The following is a 21,456-nucleotide window of genomic DNA, read 5'->3' as shown; positions in this document are numbered from 1 at the left end:
ACAATGGACCCATTCTCGAGGGAGAAGAGGTTTAAATTCTCAACCCAACAGAGATTGCACATACCTTAGTTGCTAATCCAAAACAGAGGCAGGGCGAATCAGTTCCTGTTACTGTTATTAAAGATACCAGCGCACCAACCATCATTGAAGTCTTGAATGAAAATGTTCAAACTTTGAATCCAATGCCTATATTGTTCGATGGCTAGTTCATTAGGTCAAATGAGTCTAATTTGTATCTAGGAACCTTAGGGAGTTCGAGGGTTGGATTTTTATAGATACTTGATTCGATCGAATACTAATAGGACGAATTTGTGATATATAATCGCATTTGAAACATATTCAGTATTAAAAATATTTTTTTATAATAATATTTATAAATTTTTATATTTTTATTTTAAATAAAATAGAATTTAAATATTTTATAGAATTATTAAATTTTAATATATAAATTATTAATAAAAAATAATTTTATGTAGATTATTAATTAAAATATAAAAAAATTAAATGGAGTCAAATATTTTTAATAATAATAATTAGGTTTGAAATAGATTTGGATAATTGAGAATAAATTTTAATTAATCAAGTTTAAAATAAATTTGGGGGGTTTTGAGAATATTAATCGATTTAAAATTAAGTAAGATAATATCATACATAATTGCAATGGATTAAAAAAAAAGTTAATTCACCCTTCATCAAGTAAATTATTAACAGGAGAGATTGACATCAAAACTCATACCCTACCATTCTGGCTTCCGTTGCATGAACAAAAAAAAATCTCATTTTAACTTTGGGTTCAAACCTGAATAAAATGAAGTGAAATTATATTGGAAATTAGAAAAAAAAATTCAAGTGAAGCATAATTGCCATGTACAAATGTTATTAGAAGAAAGTAAACGTTAATTAAACATTAATTAAAGTATATTTAAACCTATAAAACATCAATTAAAGTATATTTAATTTGTATAATAAAAATCCAAGAAACGTTATGATCATCTATTCAAACATACACAACCTCTTAAGCCCTATAAATCACTCTTAAATCCTTAATCAATTTCATTTATCTTCAAGAAGTTTTCTTGGTGTGAATAAACATGGAAGGACTCAACAACTTTTCCATCATCTTAGCACTGATCTTTGCTAGTGGAGTATTTCTAATCTCTCCAATACTCACAGTTGCTATTGATTTTGGTGTTTCTACACCATTGCAGGAGCCAGTTTCAAGGCCAGGATTGTTCAAGTTCTTGGATGAATGTGCAAAGCATATTACTCCAGCGTGCGGAAAAGAGATATTCGATGCAGTTTTTGGGAGTGGGATTGTTACTGATGAATGCTGCTATCTACTTCTTCTGATGGGAAAGAATTGCCATTACAAATTTGTGAACTACATTGCTCATGGTCCAGATTTCAGGGCCCGATTGTTACATTATATGGTGAAGAGTGAAAAAGTTCATGCAAGTTGTGTTTCAGTTGCAAAATCACCTGCTGCTTCAGGTGGGTTCATCGAAAATTAGCTTGGAATGTGAATTTCAATAACATATAATCAATAATGTCTGAATAAAAACTCCAGGGTTTTTCAACAATTGAAGCAGAATTAGCACTGTTATAATTGTTTAATGGATTGTGCTGCAATTATCCATGACAATAAAATAGCATGCCTGAACTGAAACTGGAAATGAGAGGAAAGAAATCTGGGCTATTAGCGACGGATTTAAAGAAAATTTTCTGTTCAACGAAGCCGAAACGAAATAAGATGAAACAACTGCGTTTGGAAGAACTCTTACCCTCCTGCTATCCCTCCATAAACCCTTGCAGCCTTGCTTCCTCAGTTCTTCCCATCCCCGTTTCTTTTCCCGAAATTTCTTTCTCTGCGCAGCTCCAGTGCTCCACCACCATCTAGCCAATTCACACAAGCTGTAAGCGTACATCCTGTTACGTGATTTTCCAGCCACAGGAACACAAGAACAGGAAGAACAAAGAATATAGAGAGAATCAATAGAATTTAGAGAGAGAAAGAGAGACAGTTCTTCACTGATCTATTATCCAAGATACATCATATAAACATTCTTTCATTATTTATACAACTGGTAGCCATAGAAGAGTAGCTAAAGAAGAACGATGAATGCTCTGCTTCTTCCCATATTCTATGCTGCAGCTCTAGACCCTTCTAACGACTCCCCTTTCACCAGTACACATCGTTTCACTTCTAGTACTCACCATGTTATTAACAGCATATTCTCATATCACATACCCAACCAACCCTTTCCCATCGTCTCCATCATCAACCTCGCATCCTACATCCCCTCTACTGTCATCCATACTCAACATAAACCCACGAGACCCACATCGATGTCCAGCAACGTCCACCAAACACATAGCAGCGTAGACCCACAACGACGCATTGGCGTGCTTTGTTTTCCCACTAGACCCATATTGTTATCCCCTTTGAGAAACAGAAAGACTTACCTTTGGTAAACAACATAGGCCCCATAGGTCCTTTCCCCTTTGAGAAATAGGCTTCCTCTCCCTTCAATCCCTCTCTTACGAAGTAGCTCCTCCACAGCCTCTCTTGGGTCTGTCGAAACAGAAAAGACATATCTCCTAACAACGATAGTCCCCTCGTCCCTCTCAACTCCATCTTCCTCAGCTGACAAGCAAGTTTGCAGTTTATGATTTTAGTTGTGACTTATGAATTTAATTTTAGTTGTTGTCTTTGCAAATATGCAAATGCATGACTTTGCTTCTATTCTAATTTGATGCAAATGTGCTTCTTTTGTGTTGAATCTGTGCTAATAAATCGATTCATCTTTGGCATATATATATATATTTTTAATCGATTCTAATTTGCTATGTAATTTGCAATTAAATGAGTACTTGTTAAATTGCAAAACCAAATTGATAACTGAACCGAAATTGAATGTTCTGATTTGTCTCAGTTAGACTCCTTTAATGCAATTAGTTTGGTTTGATTTTAAAAACATTAAATTCAATTTTCAGTTTTTTGAATTTGGTTCGATTTGATTTGAAACAAGTCTAAACAATATCACTTTTATTAATAGACTGAGTGTGTTATACACATATCTCAACTTAGGAGTATAAAATAATAAGATACCTAAACTCAATTTATAACACAAAATCCCCATAATATTTAATTTAAATAACGTAAAACCCTTTATGATATTCAATAACCAGTTTCTACTTTCTAGGTTATTTTTTTCCTCTGTGGCTTTTGTCAGATTAAAAATTATTTTTTCATGGATTCATAATTTTAGATAAAAAAGTTCTAGGTTATTAAAGTGTCAATCTATTTAATTTAAATAGTAAGGGCTATGAGTAGACAGGGAACAAGATTATTTTTTTTACGATAAATATCAAATTAACAAAGAGAATATAATTTTTAATCTGATAGGTATCATATCAGTAAAAATAACCTCAAAATAAATTAGAGTTTTATATTACTTAAATTAAAAATTAGAGAGTTTAGAGTTATAAATTAAAGTTTAAATACCGCTATATATATATATATATATATATATATATATATATATATATATATCCTACGTTAGATACTGTCGAGGTAATTTACCCTTGATAGACCCCCAACCAACATATTCTTGCCATTATATAGGAAGTTTTATTAGAAAAGATTTTTTTTACCTAAACGCGCATGGTCAACTGGTTGTAGGTCTATTACGAATAATATTCTTTTCCTTGTGAATAGCCCTTGTCACCCCTCCAAATGCAAATATACCTTATATTTGTCTACTTCCCCACACCCAACTCCATCCTGGACTTTTCTTCAGCTTTGTCTTGATCATCTTTGATGTTGTACATCAGGCATCTCCCCGCCTCCTGGATTTGCACAGATATTTCATAAAACCACATGATGAATCGGATTCTTAGACTCAAGTTTAACAAGAAGATGCAGTGCAAATTCGTCTAACAGGACATTAGAATGCATTATACATGCGCCTAGTAAGGCCCCCATACCTTGGCATCTGCAGGATCCCGTGAAATTTCCTTGATTAAGTGCAAAATTTCATCAAATAATCCAGCACGACGTAACAGATCCACCATTCAAGCATAGTGTTCCAAACCTGGTTCAAGCTGGTGCTTTTTGTGCATGGAATCAAATATTTTCCTCCATCTACTGAACCTGCATGTCTGCAACCATACAACACACAAGGATAAAGAATCAACCCTGATTTGACTCTTTTGCGCAAGTGAGAAAAATTCAATAGCATGATACCGTTGCCCATGAACTGCATTCCCTGCTAGCATCACATTCAATGAAACTATCTTTCCTCGTCTTAAGAAATATGTTCTTAAGTAATGAAGCTCACCACGTTTAGTGTACATATCGATAAGACAATTTGGAGGCTCAAATACAGGCATGAAAAGCCAGGCGTTTCTTTGAGGCTGACAGATATGGCAGTGCAGGAAGGACGCTCCCAATTTGTAACTAAATTAGGATGAAAATTCTACTTTCATCCTGCAACATGTTGGAATAGCTTCTTTAGCATGTCCCCTGTGCACATCCTGCAATCAATACATTTCAAGATATCTCATCCTTTTCAGACTCGGTTCCCTTGAACAAGAATTCAGCGGTGGAAAGGCTTCCACATTGGTCATACATGTCAATTGAAAGCTTTTTTTACATGACATAGAGATTCAAAGCCATACTCTGTAATGATTCTATGGATGCAAGATCCTTGGTCTTGGTCATATAAAAGGAAAAATGCTGAACTGAAAGCAAATCCACCATAGTTCCCGAGTCTGGGCATATTTCAGATATATGCCACCATGCTGTGTGTACCCATTTATCAAAGCATTCCACGTCACAATAATTTTGCATGCCATTTTATTGAATATAGTCAATGCGGAAGCAAAGAATCCACTTTTAGCAGACAAGGAAACAAAGGCTGTTCCGACTGATATACCCAAATTAATATGGGTTTTAACAATATAACAGTGCACGCTTTTATCTAATCTCAGGGACAATATTTCTGCACAATCAGGAAGTAGTGACAGAGCATCTTCAGGATACCCTGATTGAACAAGGGCATCCATAAATGCTGATCAAGCAACCAAATCCCTTCCTTTCAGCCCTTGAAGCAAAGATTTAATTGCATCTAGTTATCCAAATTTTGCATAAATGGTATAGCCACATCAACCGATTGCTTATTCCTAATAAACCCAAATGCCTCCCTAGGATAAAACACTCTGCGACAAACCCAAAAGCATTGCTTTTCACATTATAACATCTTTCCCAGACATTTTATCAAATACGTCTCTTGCTAAATCTACAAATCGCCCATTTTACAAAGCCCGTCAACAGGATCAGTCCCAATAAAAATATCACTCTAGTTCTCGAAAGAGCATATCATATTGAAGCAGAACAACCTCCTTAAATTCTAATGCACCAGTGCAAGCTTTCAAAACAAACGTAGAAGTATACTTATCTGGCTCTAAGTTTCATTTAACTTATCCGGCTCTAAGTTTCATTTAACAAGCAATGGTACAATTTAAAAGCTTCTTGGTGATTTTTCACGCGTGCATAAGCCCATAGCATAGAATTTTACAATCTAAAGCTTGCGTTTGGCATAGAATCAAACGCAAATCGAGCAAAGTCACACTTTTGAAACAGAAGGTAAGATTTTACAAGATGGGTGTGTTAGTGAATGTGCACTGCAGCCAATGTGTTAATTGCAAGTGTGATCACTTAATTCATATATATATATATACTTTATTCTTAATAAAATGCTGTTTATCTTTAATTATATCATTTAATTTTAATGAATATTAATTAATAAAGATAAAGTCCATGGGATTTATATGTATAGCAGTGAAAATTATAATATTGTTATAATTATGAGATTCTGACTGCATTATAGCATTGTTTCAAAAAAATGTTCTTGGTCAATGTTATATCAAGATTGGACATTGATATAACTGTTGAGACCAATACACGTTGCATTCTTTCTTTTATGAAAGGAAGCAGCAGTTCTCATTAAGCTGAGGTACGTGAGATACCTAGAACCAACGTGTAAGTACTTGTGGTGACAAGTTTACTGAACTGACCCGCATGAGGATTCCATATGGAAGTTTATCTGTGTCTATGGAAAGACTCATGTGACAGTCGTGTAAATGATCCTTAGACTTGAGACATTAAGTTATCTTATATAGGAATTACCGTGTTTTGATACTGCTCACATGTCATTTTATATAAAGATAACGGATGTGGCAGCTGTTGGATATAGTATGAACTATGTGGAGATATTTAATTGTCAAGATAGAATTCATCACCTTAGATAATTAAGGAAAATATTTCAATTGTTCTTGGCCAGTATGGATTATTAAATCCTTGCCCAAGGTAAAATAAGATTGAGATCTTATTTAATTAATCAATCATACTGGGAGGACAGAAATGATTTATATATAGCAGACACATTCCATGCATCAATGTATAAATCGAAATATTATGTTGAAGGGATATTAATTACACTGACAGACTGATCATAGAAAGGTTAGTCAAACTACTTTGAGAAGTTTTAATATTTGGGTGGTCGTTACACATTGCTAGATGTCAATAATGATCTACAAATATAATTAATCAATTGTGAATTGATGATAAAATTAAAGTATTAATTTTATTTAATTATATTTGTTGCCAACATATTAGGAACCTAATGGGTCACACACCTGTAAGTGATGAATTAAATTGGATTATCAAGTTGGACTTGATAAAAATAATTCTAGAGACTTAAGGACTGAAGTATAAATTTAATTTATACTGCTTAATGTCCTAATAATTAAGTATAGACTTAATTTAAAGTTTCTAAAATTATAGGAATTAATTATGTGAATTATAATTCATATAAGGGGTCAATTTATAATTAACAAATTTAAAGGGTTAAATTTATAATTAAAAGAGGTTGTTCCCTATAAATAGGGAAGTTTGTCTTCCATTCTACATAAGTTAGGAAAGAGCTAGCACTCATAAAAACTCCCAATATATTCTCTAAGAGTGTCTTGGAGAATTTCCTCACAACCGGTCTGTGTGGATACCATCAGAGGCCGGACATCTGGACGGCTGGTGGTTTGCTACAACCCGGTCCGGTGGTTAGAAAATTCCACAAGCTGTTTGAGGCAATTTAATAAATAATTTTATTTTAATTATCACCATTCCATACTTAGTTAAAGTTGATCTTGTTTAATTGAGAATTAATGCTTCCTAACAGTGGTATCAGAGCCATTTTAATTAATTATGGAATGTTTTGTTGTTGTTGGTGTTAGTTTGAGTATTAAATTCATGTGATTATATATTGTTTCTCCCAAAATTTTTTTTTTCTCTGCTCAAATTTGGATCTGAAATTTTTGAAGATTTGGGTTTTGTTTCTTATAGATTTTAATCTATAATAAAAAAAAAAAGAAGGAAAAATCTGGGATTTTTTTTTCTGTTTTTGAAACCCATTTGAGGGTTTTCCAGATCGAGCAAGGAAGCTCGTTTGCTAGAGATTGGCTCCGCCAAAGGACCATTCGGAATGCATGTTGGACGTTCGGTGGTCTTCATGGTGGCAATGCGTCGTCCAGCCGCCCCAAATGCAGCAGATTTATGGCCGTCAAAGCCATGCGAAGCTACTGGTAGTGCGACAGGAGAATGGCAGCTTGATGCTGCTGCTGGCTGGTTCTGGCAGTGTCAACAACGCTCCTGCGGCCAGAAACAGCCATGGAGATGGCTGCTGAACCTGCTGCACTTGGTGGTTTCAAGTGTGGGCTGCTGGTTTTTGGAAAACCAGACTGGACGAGGAAGGAGAAAGGAGCAGTTTGCTGCCACTCTGTTTCATGATATTTACAGTTTTGCCACTGTATAATACTGCCATTACTTTTGCTTGTAATTGCAAAACTGCCACTGCTATTATTTACAAAATTGCCACCGGTCATGTGGCTATAAATAGGTTCTTGTTTTGGCAGAATTTGCAATTATGCCATTAAGATTTCCTTATTCCAGTTTTGCCCTTGAATTTCCTATTGACTAAAATTAATAATTACATAATATTATTTTATTAAAATTAATTCTATTTTTTTTAAATAAATAAAACTATGATTTTATTTTAGTTCAATTGGAAGATAAATTAAAATTGTTTAATTTAATATTAATTTTGGAAATTAGTTTCTAAAATTAATTTAGGGCATTTGAAATAAAGGAATTTATTGAATTAAATTGTTTAATTCAATATCAATTTTGAAAATGTGTTTTCTAAAATTGATGGCAAATTATGTAGCGTCTAAAATTATTTTAGATTTTAATTATCTAATTAGATTAGATATTGAATTAAATTGTTTAACTCATATATATATAATATTAGAAAATTGTTTCTAAATTATATATTGCATTGGGTAGTATAAAATTTGATTTAATTGTTTTGTTAAATTAATAGGTATTTAATTGTGATTAAATTACTTATTAATTAAAGGAAATTGTTTCCAAGACAATTAAATAGAATTATTTAGTGGGAGGAACATTATATATATATATTTTTATTTAATATTTCTAATTGTTAGAAATATTATTTTAATTACACATGAAACCAACAACAACAATAAGGATGATTAAATTTATTTATGCATTTTAATTTGATTATAATGCATGATGGATGGTTATGGACTAAAGACCAATGCGATTACTCTTTATATGGTTGAATGTCTGTATATTCATAAATAGGGACTGTGTTCCCCGCCTTCTCTTATATTCTGTATTGTAAATTCTTTTCTTATCTTACTCCCCTCGAATGAAACTCGAGGTTTCAATTTCTGAAATATATAAACGTTATGTAGTTTTTAGAAAGAGTAGATAAGAAAATTATTTATGAATGTAAGCAGAAAGAGGAGCTGATGAATATACTTCAAGGAGCTGCTAAGAAGACTTGTGAAGTCCTACAATGCTACTACCTAGGTTTTTGACCCTATAATTTTCTCAAATGGCTCGAGAAAATTATTTAATAAAGTCCATAATCATCCAATTAGAAATGCATGCTAAGGGTGTATGTTATATATATGTGATGTATGATATTGCTAGCATGTTAATTAATGAGACCTAAAAATTGGCATAGACCCAAAATCCCTCATTCAAATATTAAGTACATGTTATGAACATGATGCCTTCCATTGTTATAGTATAAACCTGAGTTCTATATTAAAGTTAACTTGTTGAGCACACTCAAGGTTGCTTTTCTCTCGAACATGTTTATGGCTATGAAATATTGGATATTTGTGAACAATGGGTTTTATTTAACTGATTTACATGATTTGGATGAGCACACTCATGATCATGTAGAATCAGAGGCATAGTTTGGAGAAACATAAAATTATGTTTAGACAAATAGTTGTCACCTAGCTGATCTAGGAGTCACATAGAGATGTGATTGATAAATAGTTATCTACCTAATTTAATTTTATTTTGATTTGTTGAGCACACTCAAGGTCAAATAAAATTAAATGGGATCCTAGCCCACTAAGGAAATTAATGCGTTAAATTTCCCGAATTAATGGTGAGGGCTATTAATTTGAGTAAAATAGTGGGAGACCAAATGGATATTAAAGACCTTATATAATTTGGTTAATGAAAATCATATACATGAAATTAATACAATTTTTATATTTGTATCTGTAGATCACTAATATCACCATGAGTAACAACCATTCCCTACGTAGCATACTGGATGCTAATAAGTTGACTGGACCAAATTTCTTGGACTGGTATAGAAACTTGAGAATTGTTCTCAAGCAAGAAAAGAGGCTATATGTCCTTGAACATGCCAAACCCAGTATTCCTCCTGTTGATGCTCCTGAAAAGGTACTAAGTGAGTTCATTCGTCATACAGATGATGATGAGCAAGCCACATGTGTGATGTTGGCTAGCATGTCTCCTGAACTTCAAAGGCAGCATGAGAATATGGATTCTCGAACAATCATTTTGCATCTCAAGGAGTTGTTTGATTCAAAATGCAGGAATGAAAGGTATGAGGTATCAAGGGAATTGTTTCGCTGTAAGATGACAGAAGGATCTTCAGTGAATGTTCATGTTCTAAAGATGATTGGCTATATTGAAAAATTAGGCCAATTGGGTTTTGTCATGGATCACGAGTTAAGTATTGACTTAGTCTTACAATCTCTACCTCCTAGCTTGTCACAGTTCATAATGAACTTCAACATGAATCAGTTGGAAACTACATTGCCTGGACTGTTGGGGATGCTAACTACTGCTGAAGGGGAACTTAAGAAGAACAAGTCCCTTGTTCTTATGGTTCAATCTTCTAAGACCAAATCCAAAAGGTCCAAGAAAAAGAACAATAAGAAGAAAGGGACTTTCCCTAAGCACTCAAGCCTACTGGGGGCATTAAAAAGGATAAAGGTACTTGCCATCACTGTGGCAAAGAAGGTCACTGGAGGAGGAACTGTGCTGATTATCTTGCTGCACTGAAGGAGAAGAAGCTTAATGAAGCTTCTACTTCAGGTATGTTTATGATTGAGATAAATTTATCTATGTCAAATTTATGTTCTTAGGTATTAGATACCGGATGTGGATCTCATTTTTGTAATAATATGCAGGAACTAAGAAGACCTGGACCTTTACAGAAAGGTGAAATGGACCTACGGGTTGGAAATGGAGCAAGGGTTGCTGCTTTAGCCGTAGGAACATGTATTTTGTCTCTGCCTACGGGCCTTTTGCTTGAACTTGATAACTGTTATTTTGTTCCAGTACTAACTAGAAATATCATATCTGTATCTTGCCTAGCACTGAATGGTTTTAAATTTATTATTGAAGGCAAATGTTGTTCCTTTTATAATAATGATATTTTCTATGGATCTGGTGTTTATGCAAATGGTTTGTTTATACTTGATCTTGAAAGGCCTGTTCTTAGCATAAATAGCAAGAAATTAAAATCAAATAATCAAAATCCATCCTATCTATGGCATTGTAGATTAGGTCATATAAATGAAACAAGAATCACAAAGTTACATAAGGAAGGATATTTTGATCCTTTTGATTATGAATCATATGAAACATGTGAAGCTTGCTTAATGGGAAAAATGACCAAATCACCCTTCACTGGAAAGAGTGAAAGATCTACTGAATTGTTGGGCATAATACATTCAGATGTATGTGGGCCAATGACTATTCATGCTATAGGAGGATACACATATTTCATTACATTTACTGATAACCATTCAAGATATGGGCATGTATATCTAATGAAATATAAATCTGCATCTTTTGAAAAGTTCAAAGAATTCAGAAATGAAGTGGAGAAACAAATTGGAAAGAGTATCAAAATACTTCGATCTGATTGAGGTGGAGAATACTTAAGCTAGGAGTTTCAAGATTATTTAAAGGAGAATGGGATTTTTCACCAGTTGACACCTCCTGGAACGCCACAACATAATGGTGTTTCTGAAAGAAGGAACCGAACCCTATTAGATATGGTGCGATCCATGATGAGTAATGTTGACCTTCCAGTTTCTTTTTGGGGCTATGCCCTACAAACTGCTGCATACCTTCTGAATAGAGTTCCATCCAAATCTATTGAAAAGACACCATATGAGATATGGATGGGCAAGAGACCTTCACTATCACATATAAAGATTTGGGGATGTGATGCTTATGTGAAGCGTCAAATTTCTGATAAGCTAGGTTCTAAATCAGATAAATGCAAATTTATGGGATATCCAAAACAAACAATTGGATATTATTTCTACCATTCAACTGAGCAAAAAGTGTTTGTCTCAAGGCATGCTACCTTTCTTGAAAGGGAATTTATTCTCAAAGGTAGCAGTGGGAGTAAAATAGATCTTGAAGAAATTCAAGAACCACAAATTACCATCCAAATGGAACCGATGAGTGAGACTGTAGCATCAGATGCACAGCCTGAAACTCAAGTAACACAGGAACTTCGAAAGTCTAGTAGAATACGTCATGCTCCTACAAGATTGGATCTTTTAATAGAAGCTGATAATGACATGTCATTCTTACCAGAAGAACCTGCTAACTTTCAGGAAGCAATGTGTGACATTGACTCCGTGAAATGGCTTGAAGCCGTGAAATCTGAGATGGATTCCATGTACATCAACCAAGTATGGACATTGGTTGAACCAGTTGAAGGGATAAAACCCATTAGGTGTAAGTGGGTCTTTAAGAGAAAGACTGACATGGATGGTAATGTACAAACATATAAAGCCAGGCTGGTTGCTAAAGGTTACAGGCAAAGGCAAGGCATGGACTTTGATAAAACCTTCTCGCCAGTAGCCATGCTAAAATCTATAAGGATTTTGCTTGCTATAGCTGCATACCATGATTATGAAATTTGGCAAATGGATGTCAAAACCGCATTCCTAAATGGGAATTTGCAAGAGGATGTGTACATGACACAACCTGAGGGGTTTGAATCCAAAGAATTTCCTAACAAAGTATGCAAGCTTCAAAAGTCCATTTATGGACTAGAGCAAGCTTCACGAAGTTGGAACATCCATTTTGATGAAACAGTCAAAGAGTTTGACTTCATTAAAAATGTGGATGAACCTTGTGTTTACAAGAAGGTTAGTGGGAGTGGAATCATTTTCCTTATTTAATATGTAGATGACATATTATTAATTGGAAATGATGTGCCATTACTCCAATCTGTAAAGATATGGTTATCCAAGAAATTCTCCATGAAGGATTTGGGAGAGGCAGCCTATATTTTGGGAATTAAAATCTATAGAGCTAGATCCAGAAGGCTCCTTGGTCTGTCACAATCTGTGTACATAGACAAAGTGTTAAAACTGTTTAACATGGAAGAATCAAAACGAGGATTCTTGCCTATATCGCATGCTATGTACAAGACCAGATGTACCTTATGCTTTAAGCATAACTAGTAGATACCAAGCTAATCCAGGTGAACGTCACTGGACAGCAGTAAAGAACATTCTTAAGTACTTGAGAAGGACTAAAGATATGTTTCTGGTCTATGGAGATGGTGAACTGGTAGTTCAAGGGTATTCCGATGCCAGCTTTCAATCTGATTAAGATGATAGCAAATCCTAGTCTGGTTATATTTTCATACTTAATGGTGGTGCTGTGAGTTGGAAAAGTTCCAAACAGGAAACTACAGCAGATTCTACAACTGAAGCTGAGTACATCTCTGAATCTGAGGCAGCAAAAGAGGCTGTTTGGATCAAAAAGTTCATCACTGAACTTGGTGTGGTTCCTAGCATTGTTGATCCAGTAACTCTATACTGTGATAACAATGGAGCCATAGCACAAGCTAAGGAACCAAGGTCTCATCAGCGATCCAAACATATGCTTAGGAGATTCCATTTGATCAGAGAGATCATTGAGCGAAAGAATGCAATGATAGAAAAGGTCCACACTGAAGAAAATCTTGCAGATCCTCTTACTAATGCATTGTCCCAACAAAGACACGATCACCACCTGCAGGGTTATGGCATTAGATACATGGGTGATTGGCTTTAGTTCAAGTGGGAGATTGTTAGTGTATGTGCACTGCAACCAATGTGTTAATTGCAAGTGTGATCACTTAATTCATGTATATATATATACTTTATTCTTAATAAAAGGCTGCTTTATCTTTAATTATATCATTTAATTTTAATGAATATTAATTAATAAAGATAAAGTCCATGGGACTTATATGCATAACAGTGGAAATTATAATATTGTCATAATTATGAGATTCTGACTGCATTATAGCATTGTTCCAAAAAAATATTCTTGGTCAATGTTATATCAAGATTGGACATTGATATAACTGTTGAGACCAATACACGTTGCATTCTTTCTTTTATGAAAGGAAGCAGCAGTTCTCATTAAGCTGAGGTATATGAGATACCTAGAAGGTGACAAGTTTACTGAACTGACCCGCATGAGGATTCCATATGGAAGTTTACCTGTGTCTATGGAAAGACTCATGTGACAGTCGTGTAAATGATCCTTAGACTTGAGACATTAAATTATCTTATGTAGGAATTATTGTGTTTTGATACTGCTCACATGTCATTTTATATAAAGATAACGAATGTGGCAGCTGTTGGATATAGTATGAACTATGTGGAGATATTTAATTGTCAAGATAGAATTCATCACCTTAGGTAATTAAGGAAAATATTTCAATTGTTCTTGGCTAGTATGGATTATTAAATCCTTGCGCAAGGTAAAATAAGATTGAGATCTTATTTAATTAATCAATCATACTGGGAGGACAGAAATGATTTATATATAGCAGACACATTCCATGCATCAATGTATAAATCGAAATATTATGTTGAAGGGATATTAATTACACTGACAGACTGATCATAGAAAGGTTAGTCAAACTACTTTGAGAAGTTCTAATATTTGGGTGGTCGTTACACATTGCTAGATGTCAATAATGATTTACAAATATAATTAATCAATTGTGAATTGATGATAAAATTAAAGTATTAATTTTATTTAATTATATTTATTGCCAACATATTAGGAACCTAATGGGTCACACACATAAATACTGTAAGTGATGAATTAAATTGGATTATCAAGTTGGACTTGATAAAAATAATTCTAGAGACTTAAGGACTGAAGTATAAATTTTATTTATACTGCTTAATGTCCTAATAATTAAGTATAGACTTAATTTAAAGTTTCTAAAATTATAGAAATTAATTATGTGAATTATAATTCCTATAAGGGGTCAATTTATAATTAAGAAATTTAAAGGGTTAAATTTATAATTAAAAGAGGTTATTCCCTATAAATAGGGAAACTTGTCTTCCATTCTACATAAGTTAGAAAAGAGCTAGCACTCATAAAAACTCCCAATATATTCTTTTAGAGTGTCTTGGAGAATTTCCTCGCAACCAGTCTGTGTGGATACAACCCGGTCCACACAAGTTGGTGGTTTGCTACAACCCGGACATATGGACGGCTGGTGGTTTGCTACAACCCGAACATCAGAAGCCGGACATATAGACGGCTGGTGGTTTGCTACAACCCGGTCCGGTGGTTAGAAAATTTCACAAGTTGTTTGAGGTAATTTAATAAATAATTTTATTTTAATTATCACCATTTCATACTTAGTTAAAGTTGATCTTGTTTAATTGAGAATTAATGCTTCCTAACAGGGTGTTCGTCAATGGTGTTTTTGGTTACCAGAGTTTTATCAAACGAGCATGAACTTGAAGGAGAGAGAGTTCAGTTCATTACATGAGAAGAGTAAGCGAAGGTAGTTGGGATCATTCCCAATTGAATTGAAAGAAACAACTGAAAATTTATCGTTTGCTGTTAGTGCATGGAATAATCTACGCAGTAGGGATGCTTGTTTACCCATTACAGATTGAAGATAATTCAAGTGAAGAAGAACAGTACTTCTGCCATTGAAATTACTCTGTTGAGGCGGGATTGAGGTTAGATATGCTATTAAACTTCCGATTCATGTTATATTTTTTAGTTTTACTAATTTAAGCTTAAATTATAATATTTACTTTAAAAAAACTTAAATTATAATATTAATAATGATTTTATTCTGTTTCATTTACTAAAATTAAAAAAAAAATTGTAAAACGTACAAAATTACTTTAATAAATATATAAAAAAAAATTATTTCAATTGCTTGCCAATATTGATATGAAAAAAAATTTTCTTCTTAGTTAAGTAACTATAAGAAAAAATAATACAATTATTGCTAAAATGAGTAAAAAATGTATTTTATGCTACTTTATCAATTTACATAGTTACATGTGTATATTATTAATTATCATATTAAGGCTTTATTTATTTGTAAAAAATATTTTCTTAAAAAATATTTTTTATATTTTTATATTTTAATTAATTAAAAAAATTAATAAAAAAATATTTTTCCTAATAAAAAATTAAATTATTTTTAATTAATTTTTTAAACTTTCACAATCTTAATAAAAACGTAAAAACACGCGTATCATATAATTAGATATTATTAATTTAATATTACAATTACATAATAAAAAATATTTTTATAAAAAATAATTTCACAAAAAAATTATATACAAGATGCGATTTTTTTTTTCAATAGTTTAAATTAAAATGGATAAAACTAAAAGAATAGAATAGATTTGAAATAACATTCAAATTTGTAAGGTATAAAAAATAATTATAAATTAATTTTAAAATAATATAATAAAAATATTAAAAAATATATTCAAAAAATTAACATACCAATACATTTCTCATTTAAATATTAAAATGTCGAGCAAAAAAATATATTTTCAAGCCAGACTTAAAAAAAAATTTCAACACTGTGCAACGAGATCACATCCCAGACCCAATCGAGCTTTTCCACTGCCATTTAGCTTGCCCTCCCAACACTGCCTCCAATTTTGATTTAATGAATAACCATGATAGACCAGATCTACTTACAGTCGTCAGAGAACCAGTAACATGAATTTCTTGTATAAGAACTTTCATCCTTTTTAATTTTTTTGGGTGGGGGTATAAGGCAATCAAATAGCAACGAAAATCTTTAGCAACCAACCAAATCAAGCCGAGAACTAGACCCCCCACAAACCATCATATAATTTGTTCGTTAATATCACACTGAAAGGGGATACTCACCCCGTGGATCCATAAATATTATAAAGACACGCTTAAAGAAGCAAATTCTAGGTTCAAATTATATAAACATTACGCTTGTCCATCACATTGAAGGTATATCCTACATTCAATTTGATCGGCTTCTAATAACATCGAGGCCCATTTCTGTAGGATCAGTAGCTTGCAACTCTACCTGGATACCGTCCAATTCCCTCTTGAACCTGTCCTTGGAACTAGCATAAATCATCTTGCTTCTCACTTTCGATGTATCAGGAGACCTTTACACGCACCAAATAAAAATGAGTAAATAAAACAAAATATCATAAAAGCACAATTGAATAATAATAATTTGGAGAAAATAAAAGCTATCCATTTACCAAGCAATAAATACAATCCTACTCTTCTGGCAGTTCTCATCCGTTACATAATCAAAATCATAGACAGCATATCGGCACTCATCAGCTGGAAGGCTTGCAGTGAAGTCCTCATAGCTATTTGTTGGCTCACCAAGTTTCTCCACAATCACCTGCTTCTGCTTCTCCTCAATCTTGAAAACAATGAAGCGATAGGTCCTCTTTGCCTTCAATTCTAAAAACTTCAGCTTGCAGTCATCATGCACAGCGATCCCAGATGCTGCATTTGCCTGAAAATGGAAACAAATACTAGTATCAAAAATTGACTGGGAAAAACAGAAACACTAGTTCTACAAATGGTTGGAATTTGGAAATCCACATTCTTTACACCTGATAAAAACATCTATTAGTCAAGAACTAGAATAAGAACAGCAGCAATGACAATTTCCAAAGTTGCTCAGTTTAGGCCCCATTATTTGCTTAGTGCTGCTTTACAGGGTGGATAATTGATTTGTAACCTTTTCTTGCACCCTACTTAGCACCATCCATATAATCAATGGTCCAGCTTGCTTTTGCATACTGATACAAGAATTAGGAGTACACATAATCTTTTACTCGTGCAATTCAGCTTGTAAAATTGGTCGACTAAAGGAGCCATTTTTCCCTCAATAGAATACTCAGATAAAACACCGTTATTTTCAAGAACAAATTATTGGGTGTGACTCTAGTGCACCAGCATTATACAACTTTAAAATTTCTGTCCAGTAAACGCCGTCAACAAATATTACAAACTCATAGCACTTTTTAACAGTAGAATAAATTACCTTTCAGTCTCAGGTTACTCCTAAAAAATCTAGCATATATTTTACAGTTCACAATTAGTAAGATCCTTGACTCAAGATCATTCATTTCCAAATTATAAAGAATTTTCACCTTCTCCCATAATTTAAAAAAAAAGGACAGGATAAAAAATAAAAAATAAAATCTCCAAATTGTTCGCTTTTTAAAATTTGCCCAACATGGTAAAAGAACTTGAGCAAATGAAAGTTATACCCTCTCTTAGAAATTGTCACTGCCATCCTTATGTCAAACAACAATATCACCATCATCGCTATCATCCAGCATGCCATTAAAAATTAAACTAAGAGAATAAATAAATAAATATAGCAATCAAACAAGTGAAGGAGACAGCTAAAATAAAATAAGAGGAAGATAAATTAACAAGCAACACTACAAAATTCCTTTAAAATTGAGGAAACCAATTATATAATTGAATTTTTTTTTTTTAGAAAAAAAAGAAAACCCCGCTGGAAAGCACACAACAAAGCCTAAAATTAACCATTGCCTCAAGTACCACATATTGCAGGCGCAAAATGGTAATTAAGAGTATCAATTTCAAAGAAAAACAGCATACTCCAAAACTAAACGGCAACCCACACACTACACTGTCTACATATTAATAATGAGACAAATAGACATGGTTATTATCATCATCACACCGAAAACAATCGATTCAAATTACAAAGATCATCAAATCAAGCAAGCGAAGCAAAGTCCAATTGATGCATTACTCGATTGTAAAAAGGTACAACTTAGATCGTTGAACCACCAAAAACCTAATCAAAACTTACGATCCAGCAAAATTTTTCACAAATCACATAAAAATTTCATATCAAACTTTATCCATCAAACACACACAACATCATCATCATCATCGTCAAAAACCGTTGAAACAAAAGAAGCGAAGAAAGCGATTTAAAATTGAAATTAAAGCTCAGAGAATTAATACAGTTTTATAGGAGTCGCTTACCATTTTCTCAAGAAAATTATAACCGACAACAAAGAGCGAGAAAATCTAGGGCTTGGAGAGACAGAGAGAGAAGTGGTGGTGATGATAAAGATAAACTTTCTTTTGCTTGAAAATGCGAAACCCTTTCCTTTCTCTCACGTTTGGTATGTGTGGTCGCGCTACCTAGCTTGCATCACAGTCACAATCACGGTCACGGTCAATGATAAATGGCAAGGTAAAGGCTTTTAATCCACTAAAGAGTTGACACGTGTTGCATATGGTGGAAAAGTATGCCACGTCTTGGCCTTAGAGATTGGCATGCGTGTCACGTAATGAGCGTGCTTCGTAGTGGAGATAATTGTAGTGGTCCGATGTCGTTTAGCTTCACGTAATCAGCCCATTTTTGGAATTTTCTTGTAATATTTTATTAATAAATATTAATTTTACATTTTTAAATATTAAAAATTATTAATTATTTTTATTAAAATACAAAATGAAAAAATAAAAGAAAATTACGAACAAAAATCCAAGAAACGAAATCCAGAATTTCAGAAATCTACAAACCCAGTAGAAAATTCAATCAACAAAAATTCCAGAACACAACAAATCAAACACTTAACCTTAGAATCAAACCCAGGATGAGCTAAGGCACCAAGCTTAAGAACAAATCAACAACAAACCCAAAATGCAACGAACTCAGAAATCAAAACCCAGAAATCCAGAAATCAAACAATGCCGCACAACTTATAAACCCATATAAATCAAACAACGCCGCCCAACCATTACTGTCTGCGCCGTCGACAACTCCTCCATGCTACCATCGACACAGCACTACCATGTTCACTGTTGATGTGGGTTTTGTGGGGTTTAATTTTGGTTTTCAATCTATGTAGAATTCATTGTTGTTATGTGTTTTGTGAGGTTTAATTTGGTTTTCAATCTATGTAGAATTCATTGTTGATATGTGTTTTGTGGGCTTAGATTCTTAAATAAAGGAGAGGAAGAAGAGGAAGAAGAACAAGAAGAAGGAGTTAGATTCTTAAATAAAGAAGAGGAAGAAACAAAAAGAAGGGGTTAAGATTCTTAAATGAATATATTTATTATGTATTTTCTTGGAAAATATATTTTCTTGAAAAAATTTTGAATTGGAGGCAGAACAAGTTGAATAAATCATAACAAGATTTCATTGATCTCAAAATTTTTTGAAATTTTAATTGAAGGGTTATCTTTAAAGACCAATGTAGTGGAAGATTAGCATTTGAAAATTTTTCTATATTTACCCTTTCGCAACTTTTCTTGGAAAATTTTTGAATTGGATAGAAAACAGTTTGAATGAAATCATAACAGATTTCATTTATCTCTAAAATTTTTTAAATTTTAATCTAATTTTGAAATTTTAATCTAACGGTTATCTTTAAAGACCAATTTAGTGGAAGATTATCATTTGCCATCTTTTCTCAAAACTTTCTCTCCTCTCTTGGAAAAATGGCCAAAGTTGCAGTCTTCTTGCTGTTTCTGCTCCTTTGCATGTTTTTCATCTCAGGAATGGCAAAGCCAGCTTCTTCTAAACGAGAATATATCAAAGCCCTGTGCAAGGAAACCCCAAGTCCACCGCTATGCGTCCAATACCTCTCCATGTTTCCAAACTCAACGATACAAAACCCAATGAAGATGGCTAACGCTGCATTATTAGCAAGCCTATACAGAGCCCAGTACGCAAAATCATACACCTTGACAGTAATCAAAAGGAGAAAACTCGTGAAGCATCCAATTGTAGATGATTGTTTGGATCAAATAAGTTCTGCGGTGCAAGAACTTAACGACTCAATTACAGAGCTACATTACTTGGGAGGACATGCAAAGAAGGGCAGCGATGATCATCAATGCGACGACGATTGCCACATAAGTAATATTGCAACGTGGTTGAGCGCCGCTGAGACTGATTCTTCCACTTGTGTGGATGAATTGGATGAGTGGCTGAGCAGGAATAAAAGCAATTTGTTGACTTTGTTTAGGACCAGGTTTCGTAACGTGGTAGATGCTATTGGAAATGCTTTAGCCTTGTTTTGCACATTTGCTGCAAAGTGTCAATGAAGCCTGCATGTTCTAATGTGATTTTTCACTGTGAAAATGTTAATAAATTTGCAGGAATTGGTATCCTCTGCATATATATTAAAAGAGCCATGAAAATTATCTAACAGATCTGTTCAATTTCTTCAAATAGGATTGTTCAAGATGGTTTAGAGATATGGCTATTCTTCTGTTAAGGTAAGCTAAATATAGTTCAAAATGGGTTTGATTGAATATGCATTGCGAGTATCAAAACTATGTTCTTGAGACAATTTCTTTATTAATGATATGGGAAATAAGCACAGTCCTCTGCTTTGTAGGTCTAACAGTCTGCCATCAATTTCCTGTCACAGATCACAATGCCAAATCTCTAATATCAATAAGGTGACTAGTGGATATTGTAGTAAGCAAAACTATGCATTACTTTCACCTATTAAAATATAGAATTTTAGTACATGCATACCTCACAGGAAGATGAGCTACGCAGCATCTGAAGCAAATTCTGTCCAAATAATGACAAAAAAAATCTTTTTATTGGTTCTTTGGAAGTTTTTAAGCCTAATGAGGTTACTGGGATTTGAATATCCAACATATATATTTCATTTAATGTATTTTTTTTTTGTTCTTGTGTATATTCTGTTTTC

The 21,456-nt window shown here is 33.3% G+C and overlaps 2 protein-coding genes and 1 long non-coding RNA gene across 4 annotated transcripts; 1 reads left to right on the top strand and 2 right to left on the bottom strand.

The window, feature by feature from the left end:
* Positions 1–3,576: 3,576 nt before the first annotated feature.
* LOC110636602 (uncharacterized) lies at positions 3,577–5,671 on the bottom strand. Of its 2 annotated transcripts, none has more exons than XR_009143508.1 (3): positions 4,247–5,671; positions 3,988–4,161; positions 3,577–3,849 (listed from the first exon to the last, which is right to left on the bottom strand). It is a non-coding gene; the product is annotated as an uncharacterized LOC110636602 (long non-coding RNA). The 2 variants fall into 2 exon arrangements; XR_009143509.1 differs by having other exon boundaries at positions 4,341–5,671.
* Positions 5,672–16,558: 10,887 nt separating this feature from the next.
* Positions 16,559–18,930, bottom strand: LOC110636610 (actin-depolymerizing factor 2). Its single transcript, XM_021786391.2, has 3 exons — positions 18,764–18,930; positions 16,978–17,243; positions 16,559–16,878 (listed from the first exon to the last, which is right to left on the bottom strand). Exons 1-3 carry the CDS (start codon positions 18,764–18,766, stop codon positions 16,728–16,730), a joined length of 420 nt encoding a protein of 139 aa, XP_021642083.1. The 5' UTR covers positions 18,767–18,930; the 3' UTR covers positions 16,559–16,727.
* A 316-nt stretch (positions 18,931–19,246) lies between these two features.
* LOC110636609 (pectinesterase inhibitor 7) lies at positions 19,247–20,910 on the top strand. Its single transcript, XM_021786390.2, has 2 exons — positions 19,247–19,593; positions 19,724–20,910. Exon 2 carries the CDS (start codon positions 20,228–20,230, stop codon positions 20,834–20,836), a length of 609 nt encoding a protein of 202 aa, XP_021642082.2. The 5' UTR covers positions 19,247–19,593; positions 19,724–20,227; the 3' UTR covers positions 20,837–20,910.
* Positions 20,911–21,456: the final 546 nt, after the last annotated feature.

The sequence above is a fragment of the Hevea brasiliensis genome, chromosome 14, assembly GCF_030052815.1.
Source record: "Hevea brasiliensis isolate MT/VB/25A 57/8 chromosome 14, ASM3005281v1, whole genome shotgun sequence".
NCBI lineage: Eukaryota > Viridiplantae > Streptophyta > Magnoliopsida > Malpighiales > Euphorbiaceae > Hevea > Hevea brasiliensis.
This window is presented reverse-complemented; position numbering and strand designations above follow the sequence as displayed.

What these genes read in the sequence shown, in the direction of transcription:
- LOC110636610 (XM_021786391.2), bottom strand. An exon ending in AGGATTGTATTTATTGCTTG is followed by an intron (nt 16,879 to 16,977) that starts GTAAATGGATAG and finishes GTGCGTGTAAAG; the next exon opens with GTCTCCTGATACATCGAAAG.
- LOC110636609 (XM_021786390.2), top strand. Translation starts at nt 20,228, where the DNA reads ATGGCCAAAGTTGCAGTCTTCTTGCTGTTTCTGCTCCTTTGCATGTTT.